Source organism: Monodelphis domestica, chromosome 1 (genome assembly GCF_027887165.1).
Source record: "Monodelphis domestica isolate mMonDom1 chromosome 1, mMonDom1.pri, whole genome shotgun sequence".
Lineage (NCBI taxonomy): Eukaryota > Metazoa > Chordata > Mammalia > Didelphimorphia > Didelphidae > Monodelphis > Monodelphis domestica.
In genome coordinates, this window is record NC_077227.1 from 237,214,740 (window position 1) to 237,229,550 (window position 14,811).

Sequence of the window (14,811 nt, forward strand, 5' to 3'; positions counted from 1 at the left end):
ACTGTAGGTTTAGAGGACAATTCTCCAGACAGTTACAGGGGAAACTGAGGCAGTCCATTTAACAACTACAATGGGTTTAGACAAAGTACTTATGGATACAACAACTTTTAACAATTGGTTTAATGAGTTTGGCAATATATATATCAAGGATCAAATTTCCCAAATAATTGCAAATACAAACTTTAACTGACTGTCATAAAAATGGTGATTGCTTTAAATTGTGTCTTTTTTGTTTTACCTATAAAACCTAGATAGTAACTTTTCTTAAAGTTAAAGCATGCATGGTACAATTAAGGATATTATTAATCTTGTTAATTCTTTTTCCTAGCCAAACTTTGGTGCTTCTTTGCATATGCTGAAAGTGAAAGTAGGTGGTGATGGACTAACAACAGGTAGGACTTTTGGGAAAATGGGCTTTTTTTCCAGTGATCTATATGCTTAACTTTAAAGTGCCTTCTTTGGAACATAGAGATCCCTATTTTGTGTCTTGGTTGGGAAATTGTTTTGATCTAAATTTTATTTTAAGCTGATTTTTCTGTCTAAAAGCCACAGATTGATCTTAGGTTAGCTGAAGTAAATTTATAATGGAAAAGAACCATTTTTTAAAGATGATAGATGAAAGTATGAAGTTTGGAATTTCACTGGGAAGTTGAAAAAAAGGGACAGGTATAAAAGAAAATTGCTGAGAAAGAAAGGCAAGTCACTTAAAATCATATTTCTGTTTAAAAATAAGTGACAGCCCTTTAGCAAAAATAAATGGTCATAAAGGAATTATCAATATTTGAAATGCTATATGCTATAGTATAGTTGTTTTGTTTAAGTGTATATGGCATATAATAGTAGTTTAATAATTTTGGAACCTCGGGCTTCATGTAGGGGACATTTTTATAGTCTGGATCCCAATATATTAAGCTCTATGGAAAAGACATTCATTTTTGTTGCATGAAAATTTTAGTTTTATAGGAAGAATACTCTTTAAGATAAGCAAGCTATTTGTGGGAGACCTGTAATTTTTTAATGCATGTAATTTTATTTTTGTATTTGAAAATGTATAAATATTTATATGATATATATTGAAAATATATAATAATAAATAATAATAAAGAACCAAAAAACTAATTGAATGGTAATTCTCCCAAAAGACATCAAAAGGAGGTTACATGTATATCTTCCATCCTAAGGTTTAATTATAGAGCCAGTGATGACCTGAATCATCTTCATCCATATTGAGAATAATAAGGAGCATTAGAAATTACCTAGTCTAATGCCCACATTTTTCACATTTACATATTTAGAACTGAGGCTCAGAGACATAAAATGGTCTGTGCAAGGTAGAGCTAGGATCTGAACTCCATTCTTTGAACTGTATCATAGTACTACTGAGTCTGGTAACAGAAAACAGTCCCTCTTCCTGAATTCCTCTCCTGGCAGAGATTGATTAGGGCAGTTATAGTGAACCTGTTAGTGATGGAGTGCCAGGCCCTGCTCCAGCCCATCCCCCAAACTGAGTGCTATCCCTTCTTCCCCACTGATTGCCATATCCCTCTTCTGTACTTAGTGCTGGGTATACCCCCTCCCCCACCCTTCTGCTACACAGGGGAGGGAGAAAGCAATCCCATTGGGCTGCTGGTATAGGGGTGGGTGATGTGAGGAATGACATCAGTGAGTGTAGAGAGGGGGAGAGGAGTGGCTTGAGTACTCTACTCCCCTCTAGCCCTGCCACCAGTTAGCCGCCCACCTTACTTCCTGTAGACTCCCATTGGGCTGCTGGGAATGTGAGAAAATGTCATCAGGTCTGGTGGAGAGGGTGAGGGGAGCAGCTCTGCCAGAGTCCCTCTGCCTTTCTAGGACTGAATTCTGAAGGTGAGGGTGTGGCCTTGTACCCACAGAGAATACTCTGTGTGCCTTCTGTGGCACCCATTCCGTAGGTTCGCCATCACTGGATATGGGGTTACCAAAAGTTTTTTTAGCTTGACATCCAGGATAATGGTAGCCAGAGTAGTTGGCCCAGTCAAGATGTAGGAACCCATTTCCTCAGAGTAGGAGAGGGCAAGTGGATGAAAGCCATCTGCTATACATAATGGAGATTTAAAATTAAATTCTTAAAATGAGGAAAGAGAAAAGAAAATATTTTTAGCTATGTTAAAAATGGAATTTCTTTGCATTTGTGAAGAAATTCAGAGGTTACACAGTATCCACAGCAACCATAATTTGACCATTTAGTATGTAATAGTTGTCATTACTAAAGTGAAAGCAATTCATATTGTATATGTTAGCTGTGTGGCCAAAAGACAAAAGAAGTATGGCAGCAAATAATCCCTGGGGTTTCTGGTAGTCATTAAATTTATATATCAAAAGGAAATGAGTAGTACACTTTATACATAAGCCTGTTCCAATATCTGTTGCTTCCTTTTCTGTTAACAAAGGCAGGTTTGTAGAATGGGAGCAAATGTGGAAGCTGTGTGATTCTTTGAAGGCTGGCTGTGAACCTATTTGAATCACCAAGTACTTGCTACCTTGTGGTATATTTTTTCCTTTCTTATCTTAGTCTTTCTTAAATAATTATAACCTGTAAGACTAGCAGGAACTCTGAACTGAGGCCCATGCTAGATCACTGGCTGAAAATTGTATTCAAAACTGAGGAAAATAAAAATTCATATGAAGAAAATGAAAATAAAATTAGGACTCTTCCCCAGTTGAAGTTAGGAAGATTAGGAGTAACACTTTAGGGCTTTCACATTCCATGATTGAGTAGTACCTATTGTAATAACAGTAACTTTTAGGACTATAATAAAGGCACCTTCCACTATATTTGATGGTACTTTGGTGTAGTCTACTGTATTAAAAAGGAGGTTAATTTGTATTTGAGGGGTGATTAAATTAGTATAGAGAGGGAAAAAGAGGAGAGAACCTCCCCTCTCAAAGCAGGGTACAGGGAGACAGCTAATGTTTAGGGTTAGCTCAGAGAGAGGAGAGGGGGCTTGAAGATTTTCCCCCTTCTGCCTTCTGTAAAGATAATTTTAGGGTTGTGACTTAAATCTAAATTAATTGGTTGCCAGGGAAAAATCCCAAATAAAATACCCAAGTCAGTCTGGAAATTTATGGTAATTTAAATTAATATAGAGGGAAAGATTTCAATGAGAAAGAAGGAAGAGGGTATAGGATTTCTCCCACCTGGCCTGTGCCAGGGGGAGTACAAGATCTCCGCCACTAGGTCTTTGAAGGAGATTAGATGCTTCTATTAGGATAAAGTTGGAAAGTAAAGGAGAAAAACTCAGCCAGAAACTCACCACCAAGCCAGACAATAGCTGTAGCCACGCCAAGATGCTGAAAGTCCCAGCCACAAGCCACCTCTCCATGGCCAAAGGTACTGGAGAGAGGAAGTGACGCGAAATATATAGACCTTTTACTCTTGTGTCCCCTCCTCTAAATTTTCATGTCTACCAATCACACCAGAGGCTTTTCTCCAGGACTTCCCATTATTTAGTTCTCATCTTCTTTGATTAGATTATATCTTTTGAGTTACTTAACACTTCTTTGTTAAGTTCACCTTTTGTTAGTTACTTAACCTTTTTGTGATTAATTTACCTTTTATAGTTACTTAACATCTTTTTGTAGTAAGATCTAAAAATAGACTTAGCTTAAAGTTCTAGCTTCACTATAAAGTAAGAATCAAGTACCTTCATTATTCAATCAAGAGATTACAATTTTATCTTCACTATAAAGTAAGATCTAAGTAGGGTGGAATAATTTAAAGTTCACACTTCCCTTCTTAGCTAAAGCTGCTCTCCTCAATTCTCTTTTGTCCCTCTTGTCCCCTCTCCACTACTCAAGACCAAAGGGTCTCCCCTTGATCTGTTCACTCACACACAGCTTGGGGAAAAGTTAACTCTTTTAATGTCAACTCAATCAAGATAATACAAAGAAATAATGGGCAGGGAAGAATGAGAAAGGAATGTGGGAAAAAAGGGGTCCCTGTCTCTATCTAAAACCTTTTTCCTCCCTCCTTGAGTTTGGGGGGAACTTAGGCCTTGGTAGTCTGAACCCCCTGAGAGAAAGTCAGGTTGACTCATCCCTAGGCAACAGGAGCTGAGGTAAAGTCTGCTCAGGTTTCTCTTCAAAATGTCCTTTCAATTGGGAAATGTTGGGGGGAAGGATTTCCAGTCACCAGCAGAAAAAAGTGGGTAACCCTCAGGAGAAAGTCTTTTTTTTTCACCCTCTCCCTTCAGCTTTTCAAGACTGAGAGAACAACTCCTCTAATAGCCAGAGTCTTCTCCTCTTCAGGATTCCACTCTCCTGGGGCCCATCCCCCATTGATCAATTTCATACACTCTTCAGCCTGACACTTTTTCTTTAGTGGTAGCCTCTGTCACACTACTAGGAGTTTATAGAAAAGCAATTGAATATCGAGGAAAGTAGGAGCTTGGATGGATTGGCACCAACTCTCCTTTCACCTCCCCTGAGTGAGGCTGTTGATAGGTGCTGCACAGGTAATTAGGGGTTTCCTGATGAGAAAAGGTGATGGGGAGTTGAAGGAAGATCTCCCCTATAAAATAGACCCGGGGTAACCCCAGATTCCCCAGCACAGAGAGGATCTGGAGACAAGTTGTGATATGGAAATCACTTTAAAAGACTGATATATATTAATTTAAGGTCACCAAGGAATTCAGCTATGTAGTTCCTAAATGAAAACTCAAGTCAGCTGTCAAACTTTTTTTATGGTGTTTTAATTACAAACAGGAGGAAGAAAAGTATTAGAGGGAAAGAGAGAGAGGGGGGAAAAGGAAGAGAAGGAAATAGGGCTTAGATACCCACTCTGCTTAAGCTGAGCCAAGGGCCCAAGGCCCTGGATAGCTGAGGCAAAGAAAAGAGATCAGTCCCTATCACTCACGTGACCAAAATGGAGAAAACAGTCTCAGGGCTCCTCCACACCAAGCACCAGGCTCCAACAACCACCTTCTCCCTCCACACAGGAAGTCCCCAGAACTCCTGAGCTGTCCTCTACCTCACTTCCTGTGTCTCACCTATGCCAATGGTGGCTCTAGCTTAACCCAGGACCACCCAGAGGTCTGTCCCCTTTGCACATGTCTGTTGAAGGCCATATGCTCAAATAATTAAATCTTGAGCTTTGCTGCAGCCCTTCCTAAATCCTGTTACCCTGAATAGGGTGGAGATTGTAGTTTCCAAGACCTTATTCTGTCATTCCAAGTATCTCTATTGTTATTGATCAGGAAATAGCCAGATCCCATCCTCTAAAGAATGGTTTGAACAGGGTTGAGTAGTTTTGAAATTCACATTCCACCCCCTGAAGCCCAAGGAAGACTAATCTCTCCTATGGGTCTTGTAAACATACCAGCTATGAAATTACAATGGTTAGAGATAAGGGAAAATAGGAGAGATAGAGAGAGATAGCAAAACCAATGTTTTGCTCAGCACATTGACAAAAGCCAATTAGGGGGAAGTCCCCTTTGGCAGAAGAGTGTACATTCAAAATAAATTCAATCAACCTTCAGTTCAAGCAACCACACCCCAAGGTTCATTCTTGATCTTGATGTAATATAGGTTTTCTGGCATCTCTATGCAACAGTTCATTCTCTGGATTTAGGAGTTAGCAAGCTTCTTCCTTGAAGATGTTTCTCAAACAAAAAACCGTTTCAAAATCTTGGATTTTTATTAAAATACAATCCCCCCCTGAAGTGGGTGTTAAAAAAATCCAGTTCAGCTCAGGATGCATTGTTGAGTTATGGGGGTGTATGAGTTAGTTATTAAAAGAATTCAAAAACAATAAAAAAACAAAAAACAAGAATATATAAAGGGAAAAATATGGAAGAAAGTTAAACTTTTGGGAGAAAGGGAAGAAAAAAATTCAAAATCAGAATCAAAATACCAAAATCTACGTATAAAATGTTGGGTAAACAAGAATAACTTCATAATGGGCCCTTGTAAAGGTACAATTTAAAGTAATTTCTATCCCACAAGTCTGTAGGACAGAATGCAGTAATATTTCACTTACTCCTTTGCAGCCAAGACTGCAGGAAGTTGTCATATTATAAGAAGGAAAGGAACTAGAATTCTATTTTGATAGGGAAGAGTCATTCCCTGGTCTGACTTTTTTCATTCTCAAGGATATAGGGAGCCAGCATGATATTCAAATTTTTGTACTTGTATGAGTACTTCATAAAGAGTGTAGATACAAGGAAGTCCTATGACTTATATGTCAAGCATCGCAACCTCTAGTCCACATTACTATTTCCTGTGTGCTCTTTTGGCACTATTCAGGTTAAGTCTGTGCTCCTTGTTTTTATCCCATTTCCTAGAATCAGACACAAACATTAATCATAGTCCCATAATATTTTATCAATAAATGGCAGGTTCCCACAGTCTAAAGCTGTTTAGCTATGTATATTTAAACTTATATTACTGCAGAGAGAGAGAAAAAAATTAATTGTATGTACCTTTTGTACAAGAAATGAGGAAAGGGGAAAAAATCCAAATATTCAAAAGAAAAGCAATAATTAAAAAAATAAGGGAAAGAAAAGAAAAAAATCAGGAATTCAGTGTGATTTTGAAAAAACAGCAACCACTTGTCAATGGATTATTATCTTCAATGCATGTGATAGGATACAGTCAATCAGTCTCAGCAGATGATGCTCTCTTTACATGTGAGCAATGAATCCAAGAGTCCTTCTCTCCTACCTTTATAGATGTTGGAGTAGTTAACAATATTTGGAATGGTCCTTCCCACAAAGGCTGAGTTGTTCCAGTATGCTGGAAATTCTTAATATACACCTTGTCTCCTGGGTTCAGGTTGTGAAGTGAAAAGTCTAGTGGTCCAGCTTGTACTGCAGCTCCAGATTCATGAAGTTCACGCAGTTTATGCTGTAATTCCTATATATAGGAAGTAATAGTAGTATCTCACCCTAATAGTGATGTATATGCCGGGGAGAAAGGCTTAGCCTTTATAGGCGGATGTCCAAAAAGCATCTCAAATGGTGAAATATGTAAGTCTCCTCTAGGCCTGCTTCTAAGATAAAATAGGGCCAGCGGGAGAATTTCAGGCCATTTTAAATGGGTCTCAGTGCATAATTTGCCAATCATAGTTTTAAGTTCTTTATTCATCCTTTCAACTTGGCCTGAGCTCTGGGGATGATATGGAACATGGAATTTTGGAGTTATCCCCAAGCAAGAATATATTTGGTTTAAGACAGAATTGGTAAAATGACTTCTTCTATCAGAATCAATACGTGCTGGCAGGCCAAAAAGAGGCATAATTTCTTTTAAAAGCACCTTAGCAACAAAAGCCGCTGTGGCTCGGGTCGCAGGAAATGCTTCCAGCCATCTGGTCAGTTGATCTACTATGACTAGACAAAATTTATAATGTCTAACCTTTGGCATTGTTATGAAATCTATCTGTAGGTGCTCAAAAGGTGTGTAAGCCAGAGGACGCCCACCGAAAGCTTTGCCACGAAAGGCATGTTGGTAATATGCCTGGCAGGTAGAGCAGGCTGAACACACTTTAGAGGCTATGATAGTTAAACCAGGGGCTATCCATACTCTCTTAACAGAGTCCACGATACCCTGGGTACCAAAGTGACCATTTTTATGAACAGATTGGCAAATTTGGTGATAGAAACTTCTAGGGAGCAGGGGTTTCCCTCCAGACGATACCCACACTCCATTAATCTGTTTTGCTTAAAATTTTTGTTTTCATTTTTCCACTTCCTTTTCATTATAGGAATGTGATAAATTTAAATCATCAGTGGTTGTTAATGTTAAAATTAATCCAGGTCCTTCTATGGCTGCTACCTTTGCAGCAGCATCTGCTCAGTCATTTCCTCTAGAGACAGGGTCAGAGCCACTTGTATGGGCAGAGCAATGAACTACAGCTAGGGCTTCAGGCAGTTTGAGAGCAGGAAGTATTTCATTAATAATTTCTGCATTAGCTATGGATTTTCCAGCTGAGGTTAAAAATCCTCTCTGGAACCATAGCATCCTGACTGAGTGACAAATGCCAAAAGCATATCTAGAATCCTTATAAATTGTTGCCTTTTTACCCTTGGCAATTATACAGGCATGTTTCAGAGCTATGAGTTCTGCCCCTTGAGCGCTAATATTAGAGGGCAGCGAAACTGACCACTCAGTGGCAAATTCTTTGACTACAGCAGCTCCAGTGTAGCGTATGCCATCTCTCATAAAAGAAGAACCATCAGTAAATAAGACCAGATCTGAGTTGTTTAATGGAGTGTCCAAGAGATCATCTCGAGGCTTTTCTGCCATGGATACTAGTGTTTCACAACTATGTAATGGTTCTCCTGAAGTTGGTAAATCTGGAAGCAAGGTGGCAGGGTTAAGAGTTGAACAGCGCTTCAAGGTAATGTTTTCATTGTTTAACAAGGTTATTTCATACCTTGTAATTTGCTGATCAGAAAATGCCTGTGTTCTGTGTCTTAGCAATAATGCTTCTACCTCATGTGGGCACATAATTGTCAATGGGCATCCCAATACTAGATAAACAGTTTTTGTCACTAGTAAGGCTGTAGCAGCTACTCCTCTAAGACATGGTGGTGCTCCTGATGCTACTGGGTCCAGTTGGGCAGAATAATAGGCAATTGGGTGCTGAGAAGGTCCCAAAATCTGAGTTAAAACACCTGAAGCTACCCCTCTTTGTTCATGTACATACAAAGTAAATGGCTTGTTGTAATCTGGGATTCCTAGAGCAGGGGCAGACAGGATAGCCTTTTTTTAGATCTGATAGAGCTGACAGGTGTTCTGGTTCTAATTTGAGGGGTTCAGGGACTGGATCCCTTGTTACTGCAATAAGGAGTTTAGTAACTTCCCCATAGCAAGGAATCCATTGTCTACAAAACCCTGCTGCTCCCAAAATTGCTCTCAACTGTTTCTTAGTGGTAGGAGCACTTAAATTTTGAATATTCTCAATTCGTTTGGGAGAAATCAAGTGGGCACCTGCAGACAGGATGAACCCCAAATATTCTACTTTAGGGAGGCACCACTGAACCTTATCCTTTGAGATCTTATGACCTATTTTGTGCAATTCCAAAAGAAGGTGCTTGCTATCTTCCTGACATGTTTCCGCATCTGTTGAAGCCAAGAGTAGGTCATCTACGTACTTGATTAATTTGCTGTTTTTAAATTTTATATTATCTGTATCTTGGCTCAAAATTTGCTCAAATAAGCTTGGGCTGTCTACAAAACCTTGTGGCAAAAGACTCCAGCAGTATTCACAGCCCTTCCAGGTGAAAGGAAAGATATCCCTCGAGTTCTCATGTATGGGTATGGAAAAGAAGGCTGAGCACAAGTCTACTACTGTAAAGTATGTAGCTGTGCTAGGAATAGAAAAAATAATAGTATTGATATTGGAAACTACAGAGTGTCTCTTTATAACGTGATTGTTCACAGCCCTCAAATCCATGTCATCATAATTTTCTTCCTCCTTTTCCTTGTTTCCCTTTAAAACATATATAGCTGTTTTTCGCAATTCTTCAAGGTCCATATCTGACCATCTTGGGAATTGTGTTCTAAAATAATTCTTAATTGCTTTGCAAGAGTTATTGACAAAGATCCTTCTAACTTGTCTTAAGCTATTCTCTTTAGTTAGGTCCCAATCCAAGTATCTTTCCCCAAACTCAATTATTCTATCCATGAATCTGGAGGGTGTTTCTTCCTCTTTTTGCTTAATTTTTTCAAGTTCCATCCACTTATCTATACTGTCTGCACATTCCTTCATTGCCATAAGGATGACCTCTCTACAACGGTATAGTTGTAGATAATCCTCAGGATTGTTATAGTCCCATTCGGGATCCTGAGATGGCAAATGTGCTGCATTATGCCCCCGGGTTTTGTTGACATGGGCAATTATTTTATTTTTTTCACGTTCACTTAAAAAAGCCTGTAGTAAGTTCTCAACGTCCTTGTAAGATGGATTATACTGAAAAAATATGTCTCCCATCTTTTTTGTTACTAGAAAAGGATCTTGTTCATATGTGGAGATATTTCGTGTAAATTCATTTATTTCTTGGGGAGTAAACGGTATCCTATGTCTTAAAGTCACCACATCCCCATTCCGTCCTATTTCAGGTACTTCTCTTAGAGGAAACAGGCCTCTAGTTGAATTTTGTACCTGTGGGTCAGTTTGACAAGGACAGGTTTCTCTAGGAGGACAAGATCTCCCTTGCATTGGAATTTGGTTTTCTGTAGGAGAGGAACATGAGAAGCTGGGATTGCAGGGGAAGGGTTTTGGTGATTAAATTCAGTCAAAATTTGCACTACACGAGAGAAGCAGTCTGTTAACTGAGCTATAGGGAAGGTTTTTTACATCTCTCTTTCAGGGAAGGAAATTTCCTCATTCAAAGGTTCAGAAACAGATCTCTTTCTGGTAGAGTGGGTGTTTTCCCATTGATCCTGGAAGAAACATTTTAGATCTTCTAATTGAGCTCGTATTTTATCCTCAATTTTTTTCATTTTAGCATCTCTAAATACAGTATTGAGGAGTACAAAAATGACATTACATATTAATATAAAAAATTGGAGGTATCCTGCATTCCTCAATGCTCCTAATTCTTCAACTGCCATATAAATGTCAAAGAATGTAGTATTCATTTATATATATATATATATATATATATATATAACTTTCCACAGGTTTTTTTTTACTCCTAATCTAGGCAGTTGTTCCCTAAGGGAAAGGATATTTAGAAACAGCTCTCCCAGCCAGGACTTTAGGGTCCTGTTGCTAAGATTTAAAACAGCTGTTTTCTATCTAACTATCAGAGTCACACAGCTGGGAAGTATCTGAGGTCCAATTTGAATCTAGGACCTTCTGTCTCTAGGCCTGGCTCTCAATCCACTGAGCCACCCAGCTTCCCCTTAAGATTAAAGGGGAGAAAAGAAAAAAAAAACAGCTGATTCCAATTTAACTCAAAGAGAAAAGAGAAGAGAGAAAACGTTTTTTATACTCACTTGTTCTAGTAGTTGTGTCTTTAAGCCAAGTTAGCTGTTAAAAAGGACTGTGTGGTGAGAAAGTAGAGTAAAAAGGCAAGAAAATTCAGGAAGTTTATTGAGGGAATTCGCTAGACTCCCGTGGTCAGCCACAATGTGATATGGAAATCACTTTAAAAGACTGATATATATTAATTTAAGGTCGCTAAGGAATTCAGCTATGTAGTTCCTAAATGAAAACTCAAATCATCTGTCAATCTTTTTTATGGTGTTTTAATTACAAACAGGAGGAAGAAAAGTATTAGAGGGAAAGAGAGAGGGGGAAAAGGGAGAGAAGGAAATAGGGCTTAAATACCCACTCTGCTTAAGCTGAGCCAAGGGCCCAAGGCCCTGGATAGCTGAGGCAAAGAAAAGAGATCAGTCCCTATCACTCACGTGACCAAAATGGAGAAAACAGTCTCAGGGCTCCTCCACACCAAGCACCAGGCTCCAACAACCACCTTCTCCCTCCACACAGGAAGTCCCCAGAACTCCTGAGCTGTCCTCTACCTCACTTCCTGTGTCTCACCTGTGCCAATGGTGGCTCTAGCTTAACCCAGGACCACCCAGAGGTATGTCCCCTTTGCACATGTCTGTTGAAGGCCATATGCTCAAATAATTAAATCTTGAGCTTTGCTGCAGCCCTTCCTAAATCCTGTTACCCTGAATAGGGTGGAGATTGTAGTTTCCAAGACCTGATTCTGTCATTCCAAGTATCTCTATTGTTATTGATCAGGTAATAGCCAAATCCCATCCTCTAAAGAATGGTTTGAACAGGGTTGAGTAGTTTTGAAATTCACAAAGTCTCATTGGTGACTTTGCCTCAGCGGGGGATGGTCCTGATGACTCTATATTGAAGCTGAATTCAGATACCTCCCCAAAATTCAAACCAATTACTTGACAGAATCTGACTGTGATTTAGATGTTTAATGATGTAACTAAAGGCAGGTTGGGAGATGGAGAGAGGGAATCGATATCCCTAATTGTTTCCTAATCACGGTCCTTTGCCCAGGTCTCTGTATAGTGGGTCTGGGTTTCACTGCCTCAGTCCCAGCTAATTTCACAATTTCTCTACAATATATCTATCATATATCTAACCTAAGGAAATAATAAAGTAGGTACCAGAGGGCTGAAATGGGAAGGGAAGCCAGGCTCCCCTTGTCAATGAATCCACAACTCCCTCAAGGTTTGAGGGATCTGAACCTCTGTAGGGATGTTGTTGTATCAGACTGATGATAACTTTGCAGAAGAAACTTGAACATAGGAATGGATAAGTCTTCTCATAGCTCTTGGTGAGGTCCTCAGCAAGGAGCTACATCTTCTTGGTTAAGGTCCTAGTACAAAAAGCAAAGAATTCCATATGGATCTTTCCCAGGTCTGTTCTCTCCCAAAATGCTTTGCTCTCCAAATGATGTCACTGCCACTCAAGGCCCTCTTGCAAACTTCCATCTTTCCTTCTTGCACCCTTTCTTACACTACTCGATAATGCTTATATACCATGTGTTTGTGATTTTTGCCTTTTTCATGGCCATATCAGGCAATTCAGTTCAGTAGATCTTTATAAGAAGCCTAATGACTATGATATTTCCCTTGATGAAATACAAAATTTAGAGAGAACATGTGCCATACCCACCTCAATTGGAACATCTGATAGTCCAATCAGGAGATAACATGATTACATGTTGCCATCATCCACGGTGTATTAAAGACGTTCATAAGCTGCTATGAGTCCTGAGGAAAGAGATTCCCTAACTATTTTGAAAATGAGGGAAAATTTCTTGAGGGAAGTGGCATTTGGGTAGAGAACACTAGCTGGGAGACCCTGGGCAATCACTTGGTTTCTGCTTGTCTCAGTTTTCTCATTTGTAAAATGGGGATAATAATAGCACCTACATTTCAGGACTCTTTTGAAGATGAAATGAGATTAAAATTCTAAAGTGCTTAGCATAGTACCTGGTACACAGTCGGTGCTATATATGTTAGATATTGTTATTGTTATTTTTATGTAATTTTTACGTTTATTGATGTTGTTTTTACTTTATATATACAATTACTTCCAATTTTTGAGAGGTCTCTTATGACAAAATAAAAGAGTTAAGTAAAACTGATAATAAAATTACCTCATGAAAGTGCACATATGTGTACATATCACCCCTGAATATTCCCCATTTCTTGAAAACAGTGAACAGAAATTTTTTCCATATACTTTCACATCCCATACTCATAGAAAAAGAAAACACAAAGTCCTTGTAACAAATAAGTATTGCATATGGCTGAACTCACACTGATGCCCAATCATACCTTTCCTACATGTGCATACTTGTATATGCAAACACATCCAGAAATCCACCCCTCCTCCTCTGCAGATCATTCTATTCCTTTAATCCTTAATCTCTCTGTAATGGATAACATTAGCAGTGTCTAACATGTGGCCTATGGGCCAGTGCAGTCTGCAATACTCTCTAGTACTTCAGAAGCCAGATTAAAATATAATTGGGAAGTATTTAACAAAGTAAAAATACAGTGGAACATTGGTAATGTTAATGTGGTTTTTTAAGTCAATATGTAGCGCCCATGTCCTTGTCATTGGTCCTCACCAATCTGAATTGGTTATTGCCTTGATCATACCTTTACAGTTTTCAGAGTTGTTAAACAATAACAACACTTTAGAGTATTGTTGTTATTGTTTAAATTATCTTCTGGTTTGACTAATTTCCTTCATCAGCTTATAAACATGCTCAAATTCATTTTTATAATATTGATGTGGTTTTTTTTTTGCAACAATCACTTTTTAAATTTAAATTTTTTTCCAATTACATGTAAATAATTTCCAACTCTTAAAAAGTATTATGAGTCTTGAACTCTTTCCCTCCCTCCCTCCCTTTCCATATCTTCCTACTGAGATGATAAGTAGTGTGATATAGATTTTACATGTGAAATCATATAAGACATTTTCCCATATTAATCCTTATTAATCTTTTTGTGGAAGGAAACTTGAATAAAAAAATTAAAGTGAAAAATATTTGCTTTAGGTCTTGATTCAGACACTCAATTCTTTCTTTGGAAGCAAATAGCATTTTTTACCATGAGTCCTTTGGGATTGTTTTGAATCATATAATATCAATATTCTAAAAGGTTGTGTTGGGATTCAGTGAGCACAGAAAAGGTTAGAGGATATTCAAGGCACAGCAAACATCATGAGCATAGATGTGGATGTAGGAAAGTATAGAATAATTTTTTTTCATTTTTTAAAATTTAGTTTTATTTTTTTTTCAATTCCAAACTCTTCTTCCCACCCTCTCCTGTCTTACACATTGAGAAGGCAAAACATTACATATATATATATAGTTTTGTTTTGTTAATAGGATTTCTTTGCAAGTATCTCAGCCACTCCCTTCCTTGTATCATAAAAGACATCATTGGGGAGACAGATGTATACATAGGTTGTGTCTTTCATGTTTCCATTTTTCAGTTCATTCTCTGGAGGTGACATTCACAGGTTATTCTTTAACTATGAAATCTTTAACTATATATAATGGTCTCTTGGTTCTACTCATTTTGCTCTTCATTATCCTATGCAGTTCTTTACAAGTTTAAAAAAAAAATAGCGTGCTCTTTGTTTCCTGTGGTGCAATAGTATTTCATCACAATCACATGCCACAATTTGTTTAGCTATTCCCCAGTTGATGGCCATACTACTAATTTCCAATTCTTTGCCAACTCAAAGAGAGCTTCTAGAAATATTTTGGAACATACAGATTCTTTTCTCTCCCTACTCCCCCTCCCCAATCTCGTTGGGAAACAGACATTTCTAAG

At 38.3% G+C, this 14,811-nt stretch overlaps 1 protein-coding gene across 9 annotated transcripts in view; it reads left to right on the forward strand.

Moving 5' to 3' along the window:
• LOC100020089 (galactocerebrosidase-like) overlaps nucleotides 1-14,811 on the forward strand; it is a 147,338-nt gene that overhangs the window by 20,910 nt on the left and 111,617 nt on the right. For all 9 annotated transcript variants that reach the window (XM_056820509.1, XM_007472685.3, XM_007472684.3 and 6 more), the window contains one exon: nucleotides 329-392. In XM_056820509.1, coding sequence (XP_056676487.1) covers nucleotides 353-392 — 40 coding nt within the window. In that variant the 5' untranslated portion in view covers nucleotides 329-352. The remainder of the gene's footprint in view (nucleotides 1-328; nucleotides 393-14,811) is intronic.